The 17,858-nt window shown below is 37.3% G+C and overlaps 1 protein-coding gene and 1 long non-coding RNA gene across 5 annotated transcripts in view; one reads left to right on the plus strand and one right to left on the minus strand.

Annotated features, from left to right (window-relative positions):
- LOC111195807 (uncharacterized) overlaps positions 1-2,654 on the plus strand; it is a 15,678-nt gene extending 13,024 nt beyond the window's left edge. For 2 of the 3 annotated variants that reach the window (XR_002651837.2, XR_002651836.2), the window contains 3 exons: positions 78-202; positions 1,147-1,310; positions 2,521-2,654. This is a non-coding gene — a long non-coding RNA (uncharacterized LOC111195807). Of the gene's footprint in view, positions 1-77; positions 251-1,146; positions 1,311-2,520 lie in introns of all 3 variants that reach the window. The other variant, XR_002651838.2, reaches the window with a different exon arrangement.
- ubl3b (ubiquitin-like 3b) lies at positions 1,411-17,787 on the minus strand. 2 transcript variants are annotated; one of them, XM_007258645.4, is made up of 6 exons: positions 17,176-17,787; positions 15,313-15,455; positions 8,415-8,523; positions 7,188-7,274; positions 6,473-6,550; positions 1,411-3,225 (listed from the first exon to the last, which is right to left on the minus strand). In XM_007258645.4, the coding sequence occupies exons 2-6, from the start codon at positions 15,337-15,339 to the stop codon at positions 3,173-3,175; spliced, it is 354 nt and encodes a 117-aa protein (XP_007258707.2). In that variant the 5' UTR covers positions 15,340-15,455; positions 17,176-17,787; the 3' UTR covers positions 1,411-3,172. The 2 variants fall into 2 exon arrangements, with proteins under 2 accessions (XP_007258707.2, XP_049339831.1); XM_049483874.1 differs by lacking the exons at positions 15,313-15,455; positions 17,176-17,787 and adding an exon at positions 13,249-13,394.
- Positions 17,788-17,858: the final 71 nt, after the last annotated feature.

Consider the following 17,858-nt stretch of genomic DNA (forward strand, 5'->3'; position numbering starts at 1 on the left):
ATGTGAGGCAGTGCTGTAAAACTTGTCCCTATGTGTAAGAGATTTATGTAATTTTATATTTTACCTTTATTTTTCAGCCCTGCCCTTCAAACAAGTGACCTTCAACCTGCCACTGCCCGCATGGACTGTGTGAATTAGACTTGCGGAGCCATGACCCTGTTACCAGTTCACCGGTTGTTCCTCCTTGGGTCACATCTGATTGGTACCGTCCTGCATACTGAGAACACCCAACAAGTCCTGCCTGATCACAGTTGGGTTCTTGTCAAACTGTCTCAGATTCTTATGCTCAGCTAATGTCCCATCAACTTCAATATTTGGTGAAATAACCCTGGTTTTTAATCACAGTTGTCATGCATATTGGCATGTTCTCCTGCACCAATCTTACACACTGCTTTTGGATAACGTTATGCTGCTTTACTCCTGGTGCAAAAATTCAAGCAGTTCAGTTTGGTTGGATGGCTTGTGATCATCCATCTTCCTCTTGATTATATTCCAGTGGTTTTCAATTTGGTAAAATCAAAGAAACCATTTTTAGGTGGTCTATTTTTCAGAGCTGTATGTAACATAAAATTACTGAATGCTGCTACAGTTAAAACCTTGTACCATTGATATTTTAACTGTAGGATATTAAGTAAAATATTTAATATATTATTAAGTCCACAAGTGTGAAGCAGTGGGCTGCTTTGCTTTTCATGTATGATCATGTCTCTAATCGTAGATATGACAGCATTTATACGGGAATCTTTAACCCTCTATGGCAGTTTTGCCCTCAGGAAACGAATCAACTTTTTGGTTATAACTCTTTTCAATACCATAGTTTAAGTCTTAGATTCATATTGTAAACTTGTAAACCAAAACAGTGTTTTATATATTTGCTGGATTTTGCAGTTAAGACTCTTGTTAGATTAATCTGATGATGAAGCAGTGATTCTCTCATCTCTGGTCCTGGAGATCTCCTACCTTGCATGGTTTGGGTTGTCCCTTGCCCTAAAATATCCACAAGGACTTTCAGCCTTCCACGAGTAAAATTTTCGCTCCCAAAAATATATAATTCATCTCATTGAGGGTTAACATTAATTTCCCCAGCATTTTATTTTCAGTTTTTTCAGCATAATTATGGTTTTATGGTTTTTGCTCCTCTTTCAGATGAGAATGTGAGAATATATAGGAGGGAATTTTAACCACACAGTTGGCCACCAAGCCTGCAGAGATAAATGTGGTCGTCTGCATACAGAGCTGGAGCAACACTGCCACCTAGAGCCTGAAGTTTGTCCTAGTGAAGCAACCACACAGCATTTACTAAAGGACAGGTAAGTTCCCTCTCCCCAATGCAAAGTCAATCAACAAATCAGTTGATTAATCATGAGAAAAAAAAGTCAGAATAATGTAAGAATCATAAAAAAAGGAATGTTACTTGAAAGATTTTTTTTTATTAATTTATAATACAGGCTTTTAAGCAGATTGTATTTTTTTCTTTACATTTAATATTCTGATGCTAATTTCATAGCTGTGACAATGATTAATACACACTCGCTGAGGGATGGTCACTCAAAGGAAGAGCTGAGACAGTCTTCTTGGACTGGGCTGCAGTCGCCCGTGACTGATCCGTGTCCTCCTGTATCATTTGTGACATCCGCTCCCAAAAAGTCTCACGTCTCGCACTTGCACGCGTCAGTCAACCGTTAAATGTGTACCAATTTAAAACCTGAACTACATAGACACAAAGATTACAAAGGACTTTTTTAGAATTCGATTATTAATAATATTAATTCGCCACAATCAGAAGGCAAATGAAGGAAAAAAATAAAAAGAAAGAAAAAAGGACAGCATACAAACATTAGGAAATAAAACACCCATATTTTCTCCTGGCCCAGCGGGGGGGGGGTTCCCATTAGGGGATGCCAGCCGCTGTTCGCTCCTCGTCTTTGCCCTTGCCAGTGCAGCTCAGCAGGGGGGTCCAGGAATTCATCGTGCTTCCAAAGCAGCCCTTATAGCTGAGGCTTTCAAGCAGGAGCCTTCTGACGTTTCCCTTATTCTTATTCCTCTCGTCAGACGGCGGTGGGTGGGCGGTCGTCCCTTGGGATGTGTTAGCAGACGAGAGTGCTTCGAAGGTAGCTGAGGCGAAGGGGATGAGTAAATAGTTCCTGTTCCAGCAACAGGAGCAGTTCATGTCCTTCCTTCAACATTTGGCAATCTTTTCACTCACTTTTAAGGGTTTTAGGGGCCTTCACTCACTATTCCAGCACATAACGGTTCTAAGAAGGCAGGTAGGTAGGTAGGTACACACCCAGGTTGAGAAAACACTAGACTAGGGCATGCACATGTTGACACAGCTGTTAGGGCAGGAAACAAAATATATAAATAAAAGAGCCGCACAACAGAGTTCAATCTCCTGCGCTGTAAAGGCAAACGTATGGGTGGTCATGGTATGTGCTATCAGTCTGTCAATCAATGCTGGAGCACACTCCTCTGCACTTGCCCTTTGCATTACAATGAAACTGGCTTACTTTTACACAACAGGCAATGATGGAGGTCAAGCCTTTTACCCGTGGAGAGGTCCAAGTCCAGCCGTCTGAGACCCATCACTCAGGAAGTCTGAGGCAGAGATGATCAAGACCACCAAGCACAATGACTTAAGGATCCAAGTTAGTAAGTGCAAGTCCAGGTTAAGGGTCTGTGACTGGTATACCTTGACAGATTGCTAATGTTTGGAAAAACTTGTGTAATTTCAGGAAAGAAAGGGACTTCCAGTTTCTCTCTCTAGAGTACAGCAATCCCCACACGGCTCTTCCCTCTCAGGTTTTCTTTGTTGACATCTTGAAAAACCCAGGTATTTCACATTACCACTGTTTATCATCATCCAAATTATTGTCTTTTAAAAGAGGGATATGTACAGATCCTTATCATGATTTGATTAAGTAAAGAGTTCCTTAATTTTGGCAACGAAAAAGGGCAAACGAAAAACATATTTGAGTACTTGGCACAAAGTTCCCAGCTACTGTACAGGAATGAAATCAACTGAATGAAAATAATCGATCAATCTGACCCTCGAGCTGTTCCGTAATCATTCAGAATACACCGTGGGTTGGCAAGCAGAGAAAGGCAGAAGGGGCTGAGGAACAGAGGGATGTTTTTGAGGGGGAGCGGGTAGTTGTTCGTCTGTTCTTCTGGTTTACAGCAGTAGGCAGCAGCTGCTTTCTGTAGTCTTCTCCCGGTTCCTTTGGCCTTAAAAAAATAAATAAATAAATAAATAAATAAATGTAGACAAAAGAAAAGACTTGAGTGACATGTAATAATCTCACTCCACACAATCACACATTTTTATATTTAACTGGCATACTTTAATTTTTTTTTTCTATTTACTGGTTCATACTGATTATTGTTAAAGAACATAATGGACAATATGAATGACAGCAACAACTGATTTAGCAATACATGGAAATATGTAACTAAAAGTACAATAATCATCCAAAAAAAAAAAAAAAATCTATAGTTGCACTCAGAAAGAACCAAAAGACAGCACCATGCACACAAGCTCAGACATGTCACACTTAACACACATACATACTTTATGGTTTACGGTTTATATAAATAGTCTCGCTAAAAAGGAAAGCTACATGTATAGTTAGAGGTGCTGTTTATGCATATAGTGCAGCCAGTTTCTTAGCTTCCCCTAATTTTAGCACCATTAACTTCTCTTTTTACTTGCACAAACTGATCAGTTTTGCTGTCTTTTTTTTTTTTTTTTTTAATATATACCACAAAGCGCATAACCACTGATTTCACTAAATACAGAAAATTACACTGTCTTTGATAAGTCTAGCACCAGGCTTAAAATCCTTGCCATCACATTTCCCCCATTTCTGATGATAAATATTAACATTACCCAAAGCTAAAATATCTTATACACTACCCTGCTGCCACATGATTGGCTGAGGTGAGCAGGTGTACAGGTGCTCTAGATAATGTGCTCATTGTGTGTGTACACAATTATCAACAAATCATAAGCATCAGTACACCGATTATCTGGGCTGTGGGTGTGTTTGTTTGCTAGTACTTTTCACCATTTGTTTCCTGCTCTTTCCTTGTTCACCTCAAAGTCAGGTGGTGGTGTGAGGACAAGGTTTGCAACACAAATGATAAAAATAAAAAAAATCCTGGCAGGATAAGGAAAGTTGCCTTCAAGTGAACTCTAGACACACTATTCAAACATAAATCTCTCTGACTCACTTTATAAGTAGGCAATAGCTCAACCATTACATGTAATACATTTTGGAATGCAGCTCTGTTCTTTCAGCTCTGTTTTTTTTTGTTTTTTTTTTAAATATAGAAGATAAGTGAATCAGGTAAGAGTGTGAACCTGAGCTCAGATTTAAGCCCACACAATTATGCACTGATGTTGCCAGAATTTCAGAATCCCACAGGGTTCTGTCTCTTGTGCTCACCTTGAATTCAGTGAACTCAAAGCAACAAGTCACAGCTTTAAAATTATTATTACAGAAGTGCAGTTAAGCGTTGTTTTGTCCTTTTCCAGCAGTATATATTTAAAACATTCACCGAATTGTCCAATGACGATGTAACAATATATAAATAATTACCCAATATTAATAATTATGATATCTTGCATCCCTAGTAAATACTGTATATATTAGATCTTAACTTGGGCCAAGAATCTAAACTGTATATCTCTTGGAATCGGAAACCAATATGTTATTGTTTGATAGATTTGTTTACCTAAAAATTAGGTAAGAGGAGACAGTTTTACATACCAGAAGTTATTTGTATGAAATTCTAGAATACTCAAATGTCTTAATTTGAATTGCAAACATTGAGAGAATTTTGATATTTTATGTTGCCTAGAATAGCAAATTAGCCACAATGCTAACTGTGGTCCTAACTGAAATATCTGTCAAAAGTTGTAAAGCCAGACTGTTATAACTATTTTAGTTTGAATGATAAAGTGTGCCAGGAATAATTGTGATAAACATTTTTTTTTACCATATTGTGCCACAGATATAATGGTGATATATAGGTATAAATGCATTATTATGCTATTTTATCTGGATTTTGAATATTTAGAAATCAGTTTTAAACAGTTAACCAGGAGTTAATTAATGGCCTCACCTTGCAAAGTATACACAATGAGCACTATGTAGGTCAAATTATTGAGGTCATGCCAATATAAATGTACTATTGATAAAGCAACGGTACCACATACAGAGAACTAGGCCTCGTTGTCTACACAAACAAAATGCTCAAATCTCAGCTGCTGATTGTTCTTACACTTAAAGTAATTTTAGTCAGTTACCATAAAAAACAAGTACATGTTAAACAAGGTTACACTAACTATAACTACCATGACATTATTGTAATATCTATGTTCGCTGGCTTATATACAAGAAACTGTAAAAATATAATAAATTAAGATTTAGGTTCTTAATTCACATGTTGCCAGTCATTAACATGCACTTTTAGATTAGGTACTCTGCCCTTCCAATTCACCTGAACAACACACCTTTCATATGACAGTCACACAGCTTATAACTAAAGATTTACGATACCAGAATCACTGTTAAAAACACACACACTCATGCACACTCAGTGTGCACTCTTGTCTGCCTGCCTGTGAGTGCATGTGTGTGTGTGTGTGTGTGTGTGTGTCCATATGTGCGAGCATGAGTGTATAAGGTACTACAATCTTTAATTCAAGTTAAGGTGTGCTATTTTTAATTCTGCCAATTTAGCTGAGCCAATTCATTAAGCCACTTACTATGACTTATATTACTTTAATACTAGGATTGTGAGGACAACAACCTCCTCTAATACACCCAAAGTCAGACCCTGGCTCTTTTCTTTTCTGCTGCCATTGCAGGATCACAATTCAGCCAATCACTCAAGAGGAAAGCACTGGATCCCCAGCTCTGACATCAGCCAATAGACTGTGCTGGCTCTCATCACCATGAAAGAGATTGTGGTCAATTGTGCTCTGTTGGGATCCTTTCTGTTAAAACATTCATGTAAGTCCATTCCTAGATGTAAATATTGTATATCATTTTACATAAATAATTATTCTCTTTTGGACTGTGAAAAAATCCTTTGTGTTTTTGGTGAACTACAATTAAAAGCTTTGTTCTGAACAGGGATGAGTAACAGCATAACATTCCCAAAATGACATGAGTCACATGCTAAATATAGCACTTCAGTGCTACTACCTTCTTGTATAAGTAAGAGTGAGAAAATGTGTTAAGTAGGTATAACAATTAAAACAGGTTAACAAAATGATCTGAAGCTAAAACAAACGGGCTGTTGAAAGATTAAACCCACATCAAAGCTCTCAGAACAATTGTTCTCTTTACACACAGAAAGAGTTGCCTAGAAAGGACACACACACGCTCACTCAAACACACACACACATTCAGTCGGGCTTTAGAAGGGCATAAAGAGGCTGCCAAAGGGACAGTTCAGCTCTTACCATGAGAGTTGGGCTCTGGCAGGGTCTCTCTGGCAACCAAGTGCATGACAGTTGTTCGACCAGGGGGCAACTTCAGAGCTGTTCAACAGAGATTAACATAACATAAGTATAAGATGCTGACTTAACATTTCTACATTACTATTTATAGGTTAACATCTATCAAAGTAACAGCACAAATCTGAGAAAGGTATAATAAGTTGATTGTTGTTTTATTTGGATCCCCATTAGCTGCTAATCACAATGACGGCTATTCTTCCTGGGGTCCAACAGACAGACAAAACATACTAACATTTAACACTTCCTAATTATAAGCACATAAGAAGAAAATACATTTATATACACACTTGTATGTACAGAAATGTGTATATGAAAAGGAAAAAATTAAAAATAAAACAGAGGTCCTTGTGACCTCTATTTTACCCAAATCTCCCCTGGTGTAATGGTATATGGTTTTATTTTCACATTCATCTGTCAATTTTACCATCAATGAATGGTTAAAAAAGCCGATATGAGCATATTTAAGACATTTATCTAAACAAAACCTAATACAAATAAAAAGTAAGTGACGTAAACTGAATTTCAGATGACAGCAAGCAGTGTATAGCTAAACAAAATTGCGTTTATCCAGGCTTTCTTATGTGCAAATAAAAGTTTCTGTAAAAAAATGATAAATTAGGTGCATCCCTGGTTAATACTGTGTAATACTGCAGCTCACCTCCTAGTGTGACATTGCCATGTAGGAACCGGCCCTGGAAGATGAGTCTGAGAATACCGGGGCTGCTCACCTGCTCCTCCTCCCATCCTGCACACAAAACACAATCACTACTAATTACTACACGCTACAAACTGATGGACATTTTAGTCCTGCGGTCTGCTCCAACACTTGCCAATATTGTCAGGTGTTTAAATAAGGAACTGAAAGAATCGAGAGCTGGAGTATTGAATTGTTTAACTGATTTAAAAACAATTACATTTTTTTTGCTAGTGTGAAAATACAAAAGTATATTAGTCAACATTCCAAGCTCAATGTATTAAAATCTATGCAAACTTTCTTATTCATTACCATTTAAATATGCATTACATGTTTATAAATCAGCATGGACAATAACTGGTAATTTGTTTTTGCTACTGGGCCCCTCCTACAGTCCATGAGTGGATAGACATTCGTTAACAGGTGGACGTGAAAGAATTAGAGATGGACCGATCAGTGTTCAAGCGCTGGTTGTCTTTCAGTATGATCTGTCAATACAGTTGTCTCTCAAGACGAAATTAACTTTAATTCTTAATTAACTAAAAACTGCAACTTCCTTTGTGGAAAAGGAATATTGTGTGATACTCAATATATTGGAAGACGAATCTCTTCGATACTTCGCAGCATCTGTGTTACTGAAGAGTATCAAATAATAAACAAAATACCAATTGTTGATTTACTGGAATCAGTTTCACATAATTTAACAACAAATGTTCTTCACTGCAGGTTTAATGTATTCATTTGATTAGTGCCACCATGTGGAATAATGAAGCAGTAATTTAGTAAGCCAAATTGTGGGTCTTTGAGAGTTTCAAGAGTTTTGAGCACCTGTTCCAATAAAAACATCAATATTTGACACCACATAACGAGATGTGGCCTGGTTGTGGCCAAATGTCTGCATCATATGCTGTTTTGTGTCGTTAGTGGTGTTTGTTAGCAACATGGACACTTTCTGCAAGATATTAACTTAGTTCCTGACTCAGCATGGCAATGACAGATGCCATACTCCAAAGTACAAGTCGGGTTATCATTAAAATAATTCTAAATCTAATATTTTTGAGTCAAATTCTATATAATGACCTGAAATTGCAGTCATAGAGTAGGCATTAAACTGCAGTAGTGATTGTTCACTCCTGTATTGAACAAACTGACCTAAATCAACTACTAATGAGTCAAAGTGTACAAACATACCTGCTGGCCAGTTTTCAAAGACGTGGCGAGCGATGTCTGTGGCCGAGTCGTTGGGAGAGAAGGTGAAGTCCTGAGTCTTCCCACTCACAAGGATCAGACGCAGGCTCACCTGTTAACATGAAACAATAACACACATTAAACACATTAAATCCAAAAGGTGAACTGAAATCTCTGAATCTAATGCTTCCACTGAATTGACCTTTAAGCACCGCATGACCCACTTCCCCCCTCACCCCACACGACTCTGGACGATCTGACGAGGCATCTACACAAATAGGCATTCCTTCCTAATTAGATTCCTGCTTCTCCGGCTTCTGGGGGCCTGAAATCGTCTGTTTCCTACAAAGCTTCCTGTCAAATGGGCACATCTCCACTGTGACAGGACACACACGGGTGGGGCTGGGAGGAAGACTTCCTGCCCTCCGATTATGTGTAACAGAAACCCCCTGCCCTCTTCCTCTCTCTGGCTCTCTCTCTCCAGGCTGTCGCTCTAATGCGATAACCCCAGGTGTCCCAGACAGCCCGGGACGGAGTTATTAAATTTACATGGCCCGTGCATAAACTCAGACAGCGGGGGGGGGGGGGTGAAGGCAGCACGGTTGATTTGTAGAATAGAAGGCTCTCTTTTGATTCCTTTTTTAAAAAAGCAACAGCGCGACACAATGCCTTGGAAGTCTGCATCAATAATCATAACAACAACCACTACCACCACAGGCCTAGCATTACAAGCTGTCATGCACATGTCTGGCCACACCTCACAGGTCCAAATTACAGCCCAAAAACAAAGAAAACAAGCAGAAAATAAAATAATAAAATCAACCTTATTCACAACATGAAACGCTATTGCTATGCAGCTACTGAAGTGTTCCGAGGCACTGGTCCATCTCTTTGAGTCATTACCATTTCACAGTACAGACGGCCTTACATCTGTCTGCGCGCTTCACACGAGCTTCAAACGTCAAACCCCAGCAAATCTCTCTCAATTCTAGTCATTAAGCGCTGCGGCAATGTCCGAATCACCACGACTTCACTGCAGAACAGTACAGTAATCTGATTGGCTGTACAGCACAATCCAAAAAAAGGCTTGACGACTGTCTAGCACTAAATTTTCACTGCCTGTTTAGTATCCTGTTCAACATTCATACATCTATATTAATGCATACTATATTACTCAGAAAGCAAATGATAAATAGTTAATGAGCTGGTTTCTTAAGCTCAAGGCAACAGCTTCTATAATATTCTGTTAAAACACACAAGAAAAGATAAAATCATCAACAATCATCTGCATTAGAAACAGTAATAGTAATGGCCAAGTCGAATATGAACAATGTCCCACTTTACAAAAAGTAAAAGCTAATAGCAGTGCAGTCACTGCCAAAGCAGATTGCAGCCAGGAATCAGCAGACCTTAATACAGCGTCCCAAAATAAAAAAACGGGACTGATCCTGCGCTGAGAGAAACTTACAGAATTCAGAAAGAGGCCTCTTGTTCAGCAGTTTTGCCTTTTTTCCTCCCACCAGAATTTTAAAGCACTTTTTTCCACCATTCTTACTTTTCAATGACTCCAGGGTTTAAACATTACATCACCCACACCCTGCGAGCAGCGCTTGGCTGCTACTAAATGCACTCCTTCACAGCAGTGTGGGGGGGATGAGGGGTGGAAAAAGGTAAGCCAGCTGGTCCTGGCACTGCTTGTTTTAAGCCCATTTGCTTCGATACACAGAACAGGACCAAAAGGAGCCTGGGATGCATACATTAAAAAAAAAAAAAAAAATTAAATCACACAATTAGATGGTAATCTTTCTACATATTGTATCTTTCAAAATACTATATACTGCATGGCACTAGACAGAATTAAACCTGGATACTAAGGATATTTTCAGAAAGAAAAGAGAGGTGGGGGGGGAACATCCTGGATATAATGAGAATTTGTAAGTACTAGGGTTTTAACAGTATATAAATGTCATGGTTCATTCACACAATAGTTTAAACGTCAAGGAAGAAATGAATGAGTACTTTACAAAGGTGGTACCAAAAAACTGAAGTCTGGACAATATTTTGATATTGATATTTAGCTCTAAATTTCAACAGTGATATATTTGAAATATTAAAAAAAAATTATAAATCACTGATATCACTCAAAACCACCCGAGGGCCCCATTAAGCTGGTAAGTACACACCAAAATTCTGACATTCATAACTATAGACTGGTGTAATACAGATATAATGCAAGAATCAGATCAACTGCAGAACTTACTATATCTAACCAGCACAGTGTAGTTACTCTTTAAGACATATTTGAGTAGCCTATGATTATCTGAATATAACCTCTGGCATGTGTGACCATCTCTTATAAAATCAATCACTTTAAGCAAATAAAAATACATAAATCTATAAAAATGGGTCTGGTGTCTGCAAGAGAAATAAATACAGTATTTACAGAATCGGTTACTGAATGATGTTCATTACAGGTCGCTGCCATGAGTTCACTGCATTTTAGCTAAGCAGAAACAGCATAACACTATGGGCTTCCATACATTTACACTGTTCATATTATCAAAACTATATCGTATCAATATTGTTTTGCCATATCAACGAGTACTAAGGCTGAGCAATGTTCATTTCTATTTCCTTGAACAGGCAAAAGTTACAAAAGTAACATTTTTCTTTCATCTCTAGTACCATACATCACCCATAACGTTAATTTCACTTGAAATAAGCTGTTAAAGCCAGAGTATTAGACAGGGTTAGTATTAGGCAGGGTAAAAACAGTGAGCAGTAAAAAATAACGAGAGATAAAAACAATTGCATGAGTCACTCTCTCTATACGTGATAGCGAGAGGGAGAGAGACTCGAGAGGTGTGGCAAGGGGGGTTTAATTCCAGGTTAACACATGGTTCATTTTTCTGGTAGAACTGGAAAATGCAAATCCGAAAGATTTCCTGGTGGCATGCATGCTTGTGAAATGGCTGTTTTTACCGTATGAGTGTATGTAACCATGTATTTTCTGTTTAATTGTATGCACATCAAATTATGACTGATAAATATTGTCTAATATCCACCACTTCAACACAATATTATTACAATATAAAATGTACTGTATAACAGGGCGAAACGGTGAATTCCAAAAGAGACAAGGTTACAGACTGACCTATATTAGCTTTCCCAAGCAATACATGTATCCTGAATCATTAACAACTAAACAAGCAAACATTCTCGCTCACACTCACATTTGAAACACCAGAGACTAGTCAGAATCGACACCACACACACAAAAAAACCAAACTGATTTGTATGAGGATATGTTGCAGCCATCTGCCATGTAAGTAATACAAAATCTGATAGAGGTAACAAATATACAATACACTGTGCAACCCAATTACGGGCACCTACATCCTCTGAAAAGTAGAAGTGAGAAAAGCATGAACTTCCTGTGATGTTCCTCAACCTACTCTAGAACACATTTGTGGCTAAAGTTACAAAAACATGCCAGTCTGCACTGAGGTGGTTTCAGACGATCACGTACAGACAAGAGAAAAACACAACTCTCTCTCTGTGACCATCATACAGACTAGAGTATGAATATTTAGCAGAGCCAGCTCATCAGCAGCCGGTGGGGAAGCCCACTCTTGCAGTCTATGCAGAAACTCGGGTCATGACCCCAACAAACAGAGCCAAAGGGGTGGGCTGCGTTGTAAAATACATAAATATATTTACATATAGATATATTCAAATATATAATTATTGATTATGATTTTCTTTTTAGTTCTTACATAACTTTTTTTGTAGACGTGCCAAAATAGCAACAAGCATCATAATTTAAGAGCCATCATATTGGAATATACATTGTTTCTTTTACATTATTTTTGACAGGAAAACTGTGCTAGCACCAATATAAAAAAGTGCAAACTATGAAAATGATCACTGCTACATTAAAGACTTTCTTTACTTTACAGATTCCTTGACCAAACCAGGATTGAGCAATGCAGGCTGGTAGGGGCTATATGGGAAGATGTCAGGGCTGAACGTTCATATATATTTATTAAAATAAATAAATAAATTTAAAAAGCTGAAATCACAATTTGTTGTTTTGTGATATTTATTGTGACAAAATATTTAGTAAGCATAATTACTAATCTAAAATGGTAGGAAACCAAAAATATTCTCTTTTTTTGCCCACCAAAAAAATAAATAAATAAATAAATAAACAACAAGCATGTAAAGGTTTGTAACTTCTTAAATTATAACTAACCATATATATATATTTTTTCAATAAATATTTTTAAACTGTAATTTTATAATAGGAATACATTAAGACTGATTAATTTGATGAGTGATAGAAAAATATATATGATTAAATTAATAAAAATCTGTGAAACATGGTATTCGCAATTCAGCCTTCATTTGTTTGTTTCACTTTTGTTCAGTTGGTTCTCAGATAGAACTTAATTTTGATGAATGCCTAAACAGGAATTTTGAACACATTAAACTGTAACTCAACAGTTCAATAGGTCATGATGTTAAAACTAAAACACATGAACTTGCGTGGACATGTCACAGAAAATGTGAATATTGAAAAAAAATGTCCTTTTGTTTCAAGCAAGTTGAGGAATAGCGTATGTTTTAATTTATTTTATAACATTACACATTGCGAGTATAACGCTAAAGCAATATCAATATAGACAACCTTGACCATTTCTCTGAAAAAATCGCCATTAAAACTGTAATTCAAATGAACAAATTTAATCATTTCCGAGCACTAGAGCCAGTTCTAAAATTCCCCCAATTAACACCTGCACCCAGAAGACAACGAACACTGAACTCTGAACATTACCATCCTCAGAAGCACATGGCTGTTTTCATCTTTACACATTAGGCAGGCCTACTTCCTTCCACGCGAAGCTTCACAGATGTCCCGTTTACATACCATCAGGTACCTTTGCTGAGTGCAGCTCAAATTTAGGGCATCCCTCCCCCTTTTCTGGTGCGCGTAGAACAATTTGACTTTTGCCGATGGGCTCTTAAGGCAGAGAACAAAGAGGTTGCGCTGCTCAGTGACGTCATGCAACAGTCTGTTTACAAACACTAAGCCCCTCAAAGCTGAGGAAAGCCCTGAACCCCCTCCCCTTTACACCAGTCAGGGAGTTAAGGAGGGGGTTATCAGCAAATCCGTGACACTTTCCACAAAAACATTCACCCCTCTGAACCCGGTGCACCCCGCGCACCCCCTTCTCTAATATCCTGAAAACAAAACGTTAAATCTGCCTCTGCGGCCTTAGCAACACCCTCTAAACCATACGACCCGACTCACCCTATGTAGCACTATATAAGCTTACATATCACAAATCCCATGTGCATCTGTTTACACAGAACTGCATTCAAAAACAGTACAAAAGAAAAATACACAGCATGAAAACAGCACGTCACAGAGCTAAAGCGTAAAAGCATATACAAAACAAGCTGTTTATATAGAGGACGATGCCACTCTGAGATTTCCATAACTTTCCATGCCCAACGTCTAGGGATGTGCATTGCCAAGAATTTACAATATAATACAGAGCTTACGATTCAATAACCAGACATATTATGGGTGAGAATTGCAGGGCATTTCACAATACGATATAAACCACGATACACAGATGACAATGATATCACAATACTGCACGATTCTCCAACACTTAATATATCACAATACATTTCTCTACAACAGCATCTGTGTTACTAAAGATAAAGATAAAATACTTTTAAATAAGCAAAAACCCCGAATTATGTATTTATCCAAGGTAATAAAAATATTTACCCTATTCATTTGATTAGCCCCTCCACATGGAGTAATAAAGTAGTAACTTTAGCAAGATAAATTGGGGCTATGGGATACCAATGTTCCTATAAAATTTATAGAAAAATATAAATATTTGATGCCGCATAACAACCGAATACAATCGAAACAAACAATTATTGATATACTGCCCCAGCCCTATACAATATTGTAATACTGTAAAGCAAAGCAATATATTGCAATTGTTTAAGTCAAACGGTAGGAAAACTGTTACAGTATAAACACACACCACCATATGTATACAATCTTAAGTAAAACTAAAGACAGTAGACTTTAAACTTTTTAGTTAGGCTGTACAATATATGCTACAACAAGCTTGATGTCAAAGATGCTACGAATATTTCGTAATTTTCCCGCATTGTTTTTACTTTAAGGAATGAAGGTTAGTCAATCTGAAAATTTCAAAAACTTTGAAAGTACACTCAAAGGCAGAAAGAAGCAAAGACAATCAAAAGCGTTAAGATGAAACTGGGGCTCATCTGGACCGCCTCAGAAAAGGAAGAACAAGAGTTTTCTCTGTTGCACAGAACAAGTTCATCAGAGTTACCAGCCTCAAAAAACACAAGTTAATAGCACCCCAAATAAGATTTTTTTTATTGGGCCACTGTACAACTCTGCCCTCTAGTGTGCAAAGTTTAAACACAACACAAAATGAACCACTGTGACACCAAACCCTATATATGTTTTAAATAAACTTATAATTAAAATACTGCTTTGTAAAATCAATACAGTATTGCAAAACAAAATATGATTTCATTATTATTATGAAAATTCAATAAATCATATTTTCTTACACCCCTACTTATGTCACTTACTGCTCTTGAGTAACAAGCTATTATTGGGCTTACACTGAAACAGGACATGAAAAAAATCTGATAAAATAAATGAACACAGTTTTAAATTTTTCACACTTAATCAGCAGTTTTTGTACAGGAGTTCTGCATAGTCCAGATGTAAGCCAGCATCAACCTACACCAGTCACAGCATTCAGCATTAAGAATTGCACAACAGACAGAAAAACAGAAGTGAAGCGAGTTTCACAAGCCAGAGTATACTCACTGTGTCGGATTCTCTCTGAGCAGTCATGGCTCCGGTCAAAGAGGAAGGGAGACAGGAAACACTGATGCGTCCGAGGGGGGCAAACCCTGGCACAAAGACCCTGTATGTGATTTTCCCTCAAGCCTTTCTCTGCTTTGCAGCGCCTGGCACAGAGTTAAACATTTACAACCGTCACAATGCTGTTTACAACACCATGCGTTTAAAACAATGTGGGATAAGACAGCTGTCAATATGTATATCATTACCATCCAATGAAAAACATGCATGTCCAATGAGAAGACTTTGCAGGAGAAGGCAAAGCTGTTCTAAACTGTAAACAGAGCATGGTATATTTATTCAGAACTAAATTAATCTGTGAATAAAGCAGCTGCAGCTATAGTTCAAACTATAATGTAAACAGGTAAGAGTTGAGTTTTTTTATAGGACAGTAGCAAAATATAGTACATCATACTTGCAAAATGGCAACTTTACAAAAAAATAGTCATTTTGATATATTAAAATATTGATAACATACATTCAAAGACCATAACCACACATACATAGATTATAGTGATTATACCGAAATACTGAGATGTATGTTAACCATATTTACTCGATTATTTTTTATTATTTTATTTTTATTACATATTGGCAGCTAATTTTCAAAAATGACAGATTGGTAGATAAATACTTTGTATGTGTGTGTATATAAATTGATGACCATATAAATATACCATATTTACATAATGACAGCTAATTACCCACATTATTTAATACAGACATACACATATATATAACTAGACATACATATAGGCCTAAAGATAATTATATATATATATATAAAGTGATTATAGTGATGTAATGAAATGTATTTTTACACACATATTGACAGCTAAATCTCACATTCTTTTAAACAGGAATACAGACAAAGATAGATAGACAGAAATATAGATAGTTTGTGTACATAAATTGACAATGTTGTTAATCATATTTACAAATTGCTAATTCCCAATTTATTTTAGATACAGATAGAAAAATAGCTAGATATACATAGACAGATACATAAACAAATATCTAGTCAGAAAAATATAGTCAGTCAGTAATAAAATGTATGTTACCACATTTGCATATTAACTACTGCTAATTCACACATTATTTAAAAACAGACAAAATATAGGTAAAACTAAACAGATACATGGACCTAAATATATTTACATGCTTGTATTTTAAAATGATACGTAACCCATATTTATACACTGACAGCTAAACTCAAATTTATTTAAGATTGAAAAATAGCTTAGATAAAAATAGAAAGAAATAAAATATTCTATACCTACTAAATACTGACTATTCCTGTCTAGCTAAAGCTAATTCCCACATTAATTTAAACAGACAAATATAGATAACCCTAGACAGATATACTCTTCATGTATGTTTATTTAAATTGATTAGTGTTGTCTTGAAATATGTTAATATTTATACCGCATTCACTTTATACATATAGATACGTAAATATTATAGACACATATATAAAATATAGTTGGACATACATATGGAGAGACACTGACAGCTAACTAATTATCTATGTGTCAAGATAAACACAGATAGAGAGAGATAGATAGACAGATAGATAGACAGATAAATAGAGATAGACAGATAGATAGATAGATTGATAGATAGATAGATATTTGAGACGTTATTTAGTAGTACTACTTTTTTTAGCTTATTCTGGTCTGATAATTATCAACAGCTGATTAGCTGTCTGGCTAAAACACAGGCTGTACCAAACATTCTGGTTCTAGCCTCAGCTATAGCAATTGATCTATCCATCCATCCATATATCCTGATAAATAATCAGTCTGACAGTGAATAAAAGCTACGTACCTCTGAAGCTGGGCGTGCTGTGGATCAGTTGGTGGGTCTGGGTTTGCTGTAGAAGCGTTATTAGCTTTTATTTAACGTGAGGAAATTCGGTTAGCCGCTAGCTTAGCTAACCCAGCGCTAATGTTACTAACTAGCTTAGCTTAGCTCAGCTAACCAACCGCACACAAACACACAGCGCAGCGGCGCGATGAATAACTGCAGCTGGCTGGGTTAATATCGCTGTATTAAAGCACTAACGCGCGGATAATTGAGGAAATAAATAATACCGCGCTCGGTATTCGGTGTTTAGCTCGCTGGTTCGGTTGGGGAAAGGGCAGAGCGCCGCTGGCCGGCCTGAAGCAGCTCCGCCGCGCCGCCGCTGCCCGGAGCTGAAATAATTTCTGACTGCGGCAGAAAATAAAGAGGAACCGAGAGCGACCGCGGAGCTCGACCCGGGCTCACAAACCCCCGCTTAACTCGACCCGCAACACCGAACCGCCCCAACAGAACCGCTCAAACACACGACGGCAGGCTAGCTGACGGGTATATCCATCATTATCTCGGTTCTGTTGACTAGTAAAGCAGCAGCAGCGGCGGCGTAGCTGAGCTCAGATTAATGGCTGTGGATTTAAAGACAGGGGAAATCAGCTGGCGACCACAGAGCAAACGCAAAACGCCCGGGGCATCCTGGGAAATGTAGTCTC

The sequence above is a fragment of the Astyanax mexicanus genome, chromosome 10 (assembly GCF_023375975.1).
Source record: "Astyanax mexicanus isolate ESR-SI-001 chromosome 10, AstMex3_surface, whole genome shotgun sequence".
Taxonomy (NCBI): Eukaryota; Metazoa; Chordata; class Actinopteri; order Characiformes; family Acestrorhamphidae; genus Astyanax; species Astyanax mexicanus.

What these genes read in the sequence shown, in the direction of transcription:
- ubl3b (XM_049483874.1), bottom strand. Translation starts at nt 13,287, where the DNA reads ATGTGTAAAGATGAAAACAGCCATGTGCTTCTGAGGATG. An exon ending in CTTTGAAAACTGGCCAGCAG is followed by an intron (nt 7,275 to 8,414) that starts GTATGTTTGTAC and finishes TTTTGTGTGCAG; the next exon opens with GATGGGAGGAGGAGCAGGTG. An exon ending in TGGCAATGTCACACTAGGAG is followed by an intron (nt 6,551 to 7,187) that starts GTGAGCTGCAGT and finishes TCTGTTGAACAG; the next exon opens with CTCTGAAGTTGCCCCCTGGT.